Genomic DNA, 9219 nt, shown 5'->3' with positions numbered 1-9219 from the left:
TTCAAAGTCTTCATAATTTTACGTTGAGGAACATTATTCTGAAATGAATGGGAGGGTCAGATGGCTGAGCAGTTATGGAGTCGGGCTATTAATCAGAAGGTTGCCAGTTCGATTCCTGACCATGCCAAATGACGTTGTGTCCTTGGGCAAGGCACTTCACCCTACTTGCCTCGGGGAGAATGTCCCTGTACTTACTGTAAGTCGCTCTGGATAAGAGCGTCTGCTAAATGACTAAATGTAAATGGTTCCACAATATGTAGATGCAGGTTTTCGCAGATTGGTGAACCTCTGCTCATCTTTACTTCTGAGAGACTCTGGCTCTCTAAGATACTCTTTATATACCCAATAATGTTACTGACCTGTTTGCATTTTACCTAGTCAGTTGCAAATGTTCCTTCAGCTGTGTATTACACTGTTATAACACTTTCTTTTTCCAGCCTGTTATTGCCCCTGTTCCAACTTTTTTGAGACATGTTGCAGCCATCAAATTCCAAATGACCTTTTTTTCTTGAAATTATACAGTTCCTAAGTTTAAACATTTGTTATGTTTTAAATGATGTATTGTTAATGACTTATGAGTTTATGAGATCAATCAAATCATTGCATTCTGTTTATATTTACATTTTACACAGCGTCATTTCTACACAAATATAATTTATTTGAAACCTGAAATAACCCCTCTTCAGAAATTATATTCTTTATAAGGTTTTAGTCCGTGGATGTTTGTTTAGATTTACAAGTTCTTAAATTAATGTAGTATCACCAACATGTTCATCTGGATATATTTCAGATAGAGTATTTCATGCCGAAAGAGAAAAGCAGCAGTTAAGTGTTGAATGTACTTGAATGTTGCATCATAAAGGAACAGAAAAAAGTACACCTTAAAGTGTGTGTGTGTGCTAGTTAGTTCTCTCACTAACTGCAGCTAAGGTCATGTGGAGTGAAACCTATACACAAAGAGAGCTCTCCTGCAACAGGATTGGTGACCACTGGTCTAAGGAATAAAAAGCTAAATATCCTTAAGTGGCTCAGTGAGAGCCCCAACCTATATCTCTCCATCGATTACTCTCAATCAAAACTACCCATGAAACTTGACAGAACTTCTGTATTATAAGAATCAGAATCAGAATGGGTTTTAATCACCATGAAAGTTTGCACAGACAAGGAATTTGCTTTGGCAGGAAGGTGCATACATTAAACATATAGGAATCTTAAATTTTTATATGAGGACTAACTATACTAAGGGTACATAACTAGCAATACTAAGTGGAATTAGAATTAAAGTAAGATATACAATAAAATATAAGTTGCCGTAATTTACAATATAAAAATACAAAAAATACAAATTTTGCAATAAATACAAATGGTACAAGATACAATTGTGTGATGCAGTTCCAAATTCCAACAGCGGAAGGGAAGAAAGGTTTTTCTAACTCTAACTTCTAACTCATCGAGTTAGAAAGGGGGAAACTTTTACATTGAAGGAGGTAGTTCTGAGGATTCACAAACGTTTTCTTACTCCTGCTTGTTCCGTTTTGATGGGATAAGGAATTAAACTCACGTACGAAGACCGTACACGGACCTTCTGCATTCCTCCTCACACCAAAAGTTACATTTCTCAGAACATGGTTCCCTTTTCACAGACTTACAAACATTCTGTTGCATAAGTTCATTTGTTCTAATTGAACCATTGATTACATTTGGAATATATGTTCAGCATTGTCATTACACATTTGATAGACACATTTCACAGGTTTCTATCAGACCCCTCGTTCCATCTCTTCTCTTTCTGTGATAGCCATGTCAGCTGTTTCACCACCGCCTGACTCCGCCCCCTTAGCCTCATTGGTGGGATAGGTGGTCCTTGTGCAAGTTTGTATGACACACTCTCTCTCCCCCTCCTCAATCCCTTCTATGTCTCCCTCCTCTGTCTCTCACTGTGTTATCTCTCTCTGCTCTCTCCACTACCTCTCACCCCTCTCCCTTATCTCTCTTTGTTATTTCTACCCCCTCTACCTCTCTCGCTACTATCCCTCTCCTCTCTCCCTCCCTCCTCTCTCCCCACTCTCCTTCCTCTATTAGTCCCCTCACTCCACTCTCTTGTTTGAAAAGGACCCCACAAGAGACATCTGACCATTTGGGGTAGATGCCTCCTGTAGTTTTATGACCACCTAACTTGGAGACGTGAAGTCTGGGTGACTTGGAGAGTTCTTATCACCTGGGGGAGAGGAACGACACCAGGTCCAGCGTCTGAAAGAATTGCCTTGACAGCTTATGCCTATGCTACTAATCAAGAGGCTTCTCTGGGTGTTGGGAGTGCCAACCAAGGACTACTGACACACCGGAGCCCCCCCCCCCCCCCATTGCCCTGAAACCCCTGTCCGTATCAAACCTGGAAGATTTGAAAGAAACACTTTGCCAGGATTGGGAGAGAACAGTACTACGCTGAACATGACTGATGGTTTTGGGTGCCCGATCACCTGTAATTATCAACCTGAAAATCAATCTTTTCCAGTATACCTCCTGTACCTCTTGCCAATGATGTCACCATAGATGTAATGCCTCCGCTTTGTGTGTGTAGTATAGGGGGAAAAAATTGTCTTTCCATTTTTTAGGTGTGTCCCAATATAAAAAAGATATAACTATTACAGGAAACCCCTTGCCGAAAAGGTTTGAGACAGACTGGGGAATTAGAGCCTGACATACTGAGATAATAGATATTTATCTAGACAGGAACACGGCTGGAGACAAGGAGGCCTCATTTGGGATGGGCCTGGTTGACCCCCTGGGATATGCCTATTTATGTCATTCTACTGCTTCTGATAATGAAACAGAACTCTCTTTTCCTTAATCTACATTGATGAAATACCCAACTCTTTCTCAGAAAAAAACAACCTTTTCACTAGTAGCAGTGGCAACTTTAGACCACAGCACATTTCTCCCTCTAGCATGAATCTGTGTGTGTGTATTCAGGGGTGTATGGATGACACATGGTTTGTCGATGTTCATAAAATCATCAGGTCCTGTTGTGATGTGTGGAAAGACAGACAGACAGACACAAACATACACAGATACACTAGTGCACACACACACAGACAAAAACACTGGAATACTCAAGTACCGAATCCAATGAATCTTTATTGAACTGAACAGAAGAGAAAGGAGGACTTGAGTGACAGCCTGGTCTCTGAACAATCTCATCTCCAGGGCTGCCAACTCTCACGTATTGGCCGTGAGACACACGCATTTCAACCATTTCAGACGCTCTCACGCCACACCTTGTATATCTCACGCTGAAAAAGCAACGCCAACCATGTAGCCCTGCTAACGTTGTAAACAGTAACGTATGAGGCAACATAGGCGCTTGTGAAAGCTCGTCTGGGGTGGGGTGTGGGGTGGGGGGGGGGGAATTATGGTTGGCCCCCCAAAATACCAAATCTCACTCCAAGGTTTTTGGAAAAGTTGGCAGCCCTGCATCTCTGTTCACAAAATAGAGGTGTGTGTTTGAGTGTGTGTATGTGTGTATGACTACGTGGTATTCTAACACCAGACGGAATGACGACAGATGACATGTCACCTGACATGAGTAAAAGTAGTTCCCAGCTTCTGATCCAGGATCAGATCTCCAGCCTCCTCCCAGTGATTAATACTGGACTGCAATGAGAGGAGGCTGGCCCTACACCAGTGGATACCAGCCAGCCTCTCCCTCCTGCTCCAGTCATGGAGGAGTCTGGAGCAGGCGGACAGACATAGATTCTCCTCTCACTTTTGTTCCCTTTAAGTTGAATCTCACAGGTCACCAGACCAACACTTCACAACACACCAGGCAGCCATTTTAGAAAACATACAAAATCAATAACTAAATGGTAGTCGACATTGTGACCACTAGGCAGACTATTGACATAGTAAATTAATTTTAAAAATATTTTTTATAAATATGATTAGGAACAGTTTACAGTACATATAGTATATATTTAAAGTAATACATGATATAAAGACGACAGTTTGAAGAGTGTTCTGGGTGTTCGGTGACACTAGTAGACTCATCTGTACTCTGAGAGCTGTGCAGCTTTCACCACCTCAGTTTGTATGAGACACTCTCTCCCCCCCCCTCAACTCCTTCTATGTCTCTCTCCTCTGTCTCTCACTATGTTATCTCTCTCTGCTCTCTCCACTACCTCTCACCCCTCTCCCTCATCTCTCTTTGTCCTTTCTACCCCCTCTGCCTCTTTCCCTACTATCCCTCTCCTCTCTCCCTGCCTCCTCCCTCCCCACTCGCCTTCCTCTATTCGTCCTCACTCCACTCTCTCCCTCTGTCCTTCCTCTCTCCTCCTTTTTCTGTTTTCTCTCTCCTTTCTCCCCATCTCTTCCCGCTCTCCATCCTCTCCCCCTCTTATCTGTCCCTTCTCTCCCTTCCTCACTGGTAAGATCCTCAGAGAGTGAAGAGTGCTCCCATTACCAATGTAAGGAAACATTCTCTCAGTGAAGGTGTGTCTGAATGTGTGTAGGTGTGTGTTTCTATCAGGGTCAGAAAATGACAGCTTTCCTCTGTCCCAGTCCAGCTGCACTCTGATCCTCTGAGGTTTCTGTCTCACTGTGAGAGCAGTTAACAGACCTGATGAAGATACTGCTGTGTATTCACCATCATAGAACAAGCTTACCCAGCTTTCACCCTGTAAGACTCCCTTCCTCTGGACAGACTCTGTTGCCACACCCAGGTTCCAGTGTGTACTGTCTCCAACCTCAACATCCCAGCTGTGTGTCCCTGAGTTAAAGCCCTCAGAGCCCAGGACACATGCACAGTTATCAAACCTCTCTGGGTTGTCAGGAAGCTGCTGTCTCTCCTGACTTCCTCTCACACTGGTCAGATCCTCAGACAGGATGAGGTCTGGGTAGGCAGTGTTGGGGTCCAGAATCACAGGAGCTGAGGAGAGAGATCAGGTTTGTGTTGATGCAGTGTTTGATGTTCACACCCTCACCCACCAGGAGTTGACACCATGACAAATCCAGCAATGATTACTGTACATATCATGTATGTGGATGTCATTGTTTTTCAAAATACATTGATCATGCTGTATTCAACATATTAGGCTGGTATTGGTGTGAGATGCAAAACATAACAATGCCCATGTTCAGTATTCTGTACTATAGTGTCATGGATGGTTTATGGACTGATAACATGATCAAACACTCACTGTATGTGACAATGTGCTGCATCTTCTCCCAGACTCTGAAGGTCAGGTTGCCCAGGTGTTTGGCCATGTCTATTAGCGCTCCTGAGACCAGCTGTGGATCCGGCAGAGTGGACTGGGCTCTGGAAGAACATTCTGGAGTCAGAGCTGCTGTGGGGTTGGGTTCACAACCACAGAGAAGAGAGAGACAGGAGGCAGGTCACTTACCTTTTCACTGTGTCCTTGTAGTTCTGTGGAGATACAGAAGATGAAGTTAGACACTCATAAACACACCCAGCCAGCCATTCCATATGAACGTAGAGAGATCAGTCCTGACCTGCAGGAATGAGATGTCTTCAGATCTCAGCTCCTCCTCTATGGCTCTGATTGTGTGTGAAAGTGTTGATATCTCTCTGCTCAGCCCCTCAATCTTCTCCTTCATCATCTGACTCTTCTGCTTCTCCTCCTTACTCAGTGCAGCTATCCTGGCCTCCTCTTTCTCTTGTAGAAACTGGTGAAGCTTCTTAAATTCCTCCTTAATCTGCCTCTCTGTGTGCTGGGTCTGGATCTGGAGACATGGGGGTTCATACAGAGGTTTAAGTGACCAGGACTCTGTTGAGTTTATCGAATAAGTCAGGCTCATGTCAGTTAGTCAGACTAATTTACAGTTCATTCGGTTCCATAACACCAGCTCCTTAATCTGCCTCCTGGGTCTGGATCTGGAGACATGGGTGTTTATACAGGGATTTATGTAGGGTTTAGACTGTTATGTATTATGTTATTAATCACTATTTTTACCGTAATGTGATTTGCTGTTTTATCACAGATTTGTTTAACTTTGTTAAAGATCTTTAGCTTCTCCTGTAAGGACTTCAGAGCAGGCTGGAGTTCCTCCTGGATTAAAACAAAACATCAGGAGTCAAAGTTGTTCATCCTCTCATTTGACCAGCTGGATCTGAGAAGTCTCTCTAACAAAACTCAGTAGATGAAATGAGAATCAAATCGGAGAAAATCTAAATCATTATGACACTTCAAACAATACATCAATATTAAATATTCTAATATTATCAAACACTATATTGCCAATATTATTCGGAAACCGCCCAGTATATGGACAGCTCTCATTCCAACATCATGAAAATAAATATGGATTTGGTTTATGCTGTTTCTATAACTGCCTTCACATTTCTAAGAATGCTTCTTAACTATGGAACTTTTATGCAGGATTTACTTCCATTCAAGCACAGGAGCATTACAGATGAGAGGCACTGATGTTAGGTGATTAGACCTGCTCCATGTATAAAGTGCCCATTATTTCTCCACACACTCCAACATGTTGTGGACGGCTTTCCCAGAAGAGTGGCAGCTGTCAGAGTTGCAATGGTGGAGCCAACTCCAGCTTAACGTCCATGGATTTAGAATGGGATGTCCATACAGGTGTGTCTACTACATACTTTTACCCATATTGTTTAGGCCTAAATGATAAATCTGTGTCTACTCTGTCATACCTACTCTATCATACCTTGTGATCCTGTGCAGCTTCATCGATGGGGCAGCAGTCGTGGGTTTTGTGTTTTCTAGATGTCTGACACACCACACACACTGGCTGTTTATCATCCAGACAGTAGAGCTTGAGTTTCTCACTGTGCAGACTGCAGAGCACCTCAGACCCTGCTGAAGCGCTCTGACGTCTCTCCTGTGAGAGGGACTCACACAGGTTCTTCAGAGCCAGGTTGAGAGGAAAGGAATCCTTTGAAGATTTACTTCTGCAAATGGGACAATCTCTTTCTTTCTTTTCCATCCAGTGTTCCTGCAGACAGGCTTTACAGAAGCTGTGGCTACATGACAGGAGGACAGGATTTTTAAAGACGTCACTGCACACAGGACAGGAAAGATTCTCCTCTGGGAGAGACGAGCTTGACGCCATTTTCTCACCCTTCTGCTGCAGTCTGAAGATTAGAATCAGAATCAGAAAGGGTTATAATAGCCATGAAAGTTTGCACAGACAAGGAATTTACTTTGTCAGGACGGTGTATACATTCAACATGTATGAATCTTAAAACTTAAATATGTGGTCTAACTATACTAAGGTACAAAGTCTCACTAATCTTAAGGGGCTAAAGTATGTACAAATTTAGAAAAAAAGAAAAAAGAAATATAAAATAGCCATAATATAGCCTACAATAAAATAAACAAAAAATAAAGTTTCAAAACCTACTTTTTAAACTTACTCTGATTCAGTCAGCAGAGAGTTAAAGTCTCTGTAAATGACAGTATTTCCTCCTGTAGTTGTTTATAAGCAGTAGCAGTCTCTTCTCAGTGTTAGTTGTGATTTAGTCCAATTTTCTCCCAGAGTGGAACGATGAATCTCAGAGCCAGTTCGTGAGCAGAGAAACACTGAACGCTGCTTCCTGTTTTGTGAGTCATAATGTAGATGTGGCTTCAGAGTATTCCATCATCGTCGCTGACGAAATCTGCGTTTACACGAAAAAGCCCCGCTGAGTGAGGTCAACGCTAATTTTTAATTAAGCCTAAAGTCGTTCCACTAACGTTCCTTTCCACTAACAAAGCTAGACAAGTTTAGATTGTGCGCGCACATGGACAACCGAAACATCCCAGACCAGTCGATCGTCGAAAAGAAGAGTTATGTCGCACAAAGCAGAGCGGTGTTATTTTCAGCACCTTTTTTTTCTTATCGCCAAAAATAGCGATATTGCCACAATTAACAGGGCGACGAAGACGACTTGGCAAAACATTTGCTGACCGTTAAATTAAGTTGCCCTATATATTGTTATTAACATAACTAATGCATTTATGAATGAGGTGTCTGAAACCGTTGTGACAGTCATCAGTGGCCTGTATTCTCAACAGGAGGTTGAGAATAATAGCCCCCCAAAAAGAACGTGGCATTCATGTGAAAATTACATTTGGATGTAGGCTATGTATGAATTCAAAACACTGCAGAAGGTCATGGTTTGGACATGATGTAGGCTAACAACGTTGTCTTCACATCTTGAACACAATTAATAAATTACTTCAAAATAACTTTGGAACACACATTTGTTAACTGATGGGCTAAATGCTGAGCTTTAAAATAAAAGGGAAAGGTGACCATGACTAAAATGGGGATTAACTGAAATAAAAAAATTTGCACTGAAACTTCCATCACAGATCAGAAGGTAACCTAGAGTGTGGCACACTTTGCTTGGCAAAACATTCATTTGAAATGGCTAAGCATGAGAATATATAACTTGATCTATTACATGTGCACATTTAATCCTGCCTGACAGTGTATGGACAGCTGGCCCATAAATGTACACCTGTACATTGAGGCTATGTAAAGATTTCCAATGAACATAGTCTGCCTCCACAGGTCCAGATGGGGCCTGGACAGTGGCAGACTCTGGCTGTTTGCAGGGCAGGGGTGGAAAAATGAAAAGGGCTCCTACTGCACAACATGGGGCGCCACCAGTGTAACAATACAAAAATGTCCCACATGCAAAGAAACACAGAGATGCAGACAGACTGAACAGGCTTGGCTACAGTGAGTTTGCTTCCTTATGTGTGATTTCAGCACACTACATAGTCTAGGCCTACTTACTAGACTACATAGTCTACTACCCTCCTTTCTACTAGTATAGTCTACTACCCAACTTTCTAGGGTAGGCTACTATTATGTGTTTATTGCCATCCTTAAAGATGCTGTAAAGCAAATTCCATGATTTGCTTCTCAGTACATTATATACGTGTGAAATGAGTTCCTGAAAGCATGTACAAAGCGCTAAAACTTTGTTGCACTGAAATGTGGAGTTAGACCATTGAACAGTTTATCTCCCGTTTTCAGCTAAGGTTTTGTATAGGCAGGGCCAGAGCCATATAAAAAGAAAACCTATCTAAGTCACAGCGACCTATCTACGTCAGATCAGAGTCAGTTGCATTCTGTTACTCAGCTGGTACGATGCAGAGACAAAGTAATTAACACATAAAACACTCAGAAACTGCAGGTAGGTCTGTTCTGATATCTGCAATTGATTTATCTAGTGTTGCT

At 42.3% G+C, this 9219-nt stretch overlaps 1 protein-coding gene across 1 annotated transcript; it reads right to left on the bottom strand.

Annotated features, from left to right (window-relative positions):
* Positions 1 to 4295: 4295 nt before the first annotated feature.
* LOC136957969 (E3 ubiquitin-protein ligase TRIM39-like) lies at positions 4296 to 7122 on the bottom strand. Its single transcript, XM_067252186.1, has 6 exons — positions 6694 to 7122; positions 5970 to 6065; positions 5509 to 5739; positions 5400 to 5422; positions 5196 to 5314; positions 4296 to 4924 (listed from the first exon to the last, which is right to left on the bottom strand). Exons 1-6 carry the CDS (start codon positions 7096 to 7098, stop codon positions 4296 to 4298), a joined length of 1503 nt encoding a protein of 500 aa, XP_067108287.1. The 5' UTR covers positions 7099 to 7122.
* Between the last annotated feature and the right edge of the window lie 2097 nt (positions 7123 to 9219).

This window comes from Osmerus mordax, chromosome 15 (assembly GCF_038355195.1).
Source record: "Osmerus mordax isolate fOsmMor3 chromosome 15, fOsmMor3.pri, whole genome shotgun sequence".
Classification (NCBI taxonomy): Eukaryota; Metazoa; Chordata; class Actinopteri; order Osmeriformes; family Osmeridae; genus Osmerus; species Osmerus mordax.
Note: the sequence above shows the minus strand (reverse complement) of the source record. Positions and strands in the feature narration are given on the sequence as shown.

Coding starts and splice junctions, on each gene's coding strand:
- LOC136957969 (XM_067252186.1), bottom strand. CDS start 7,098: ATGGCGTCAAGCTCGTCTCTCCCAGAGGAGAATCTTTCCTGTCCTGTG. Junction 6,066..6,693: donor AAGCTGCACAGGATCACAAG/GTATGATAGAGT, acceptor GTTTTAATCCAG/GAGGAACTCCAGCCTGCTCT. Junction 5,423..5,508: donor AAGACATCTCATTCCTGCAG/GTCAGGACTGAT, acceptor GTATCTCCACAG/AACTACAAGGACACAGTGAA.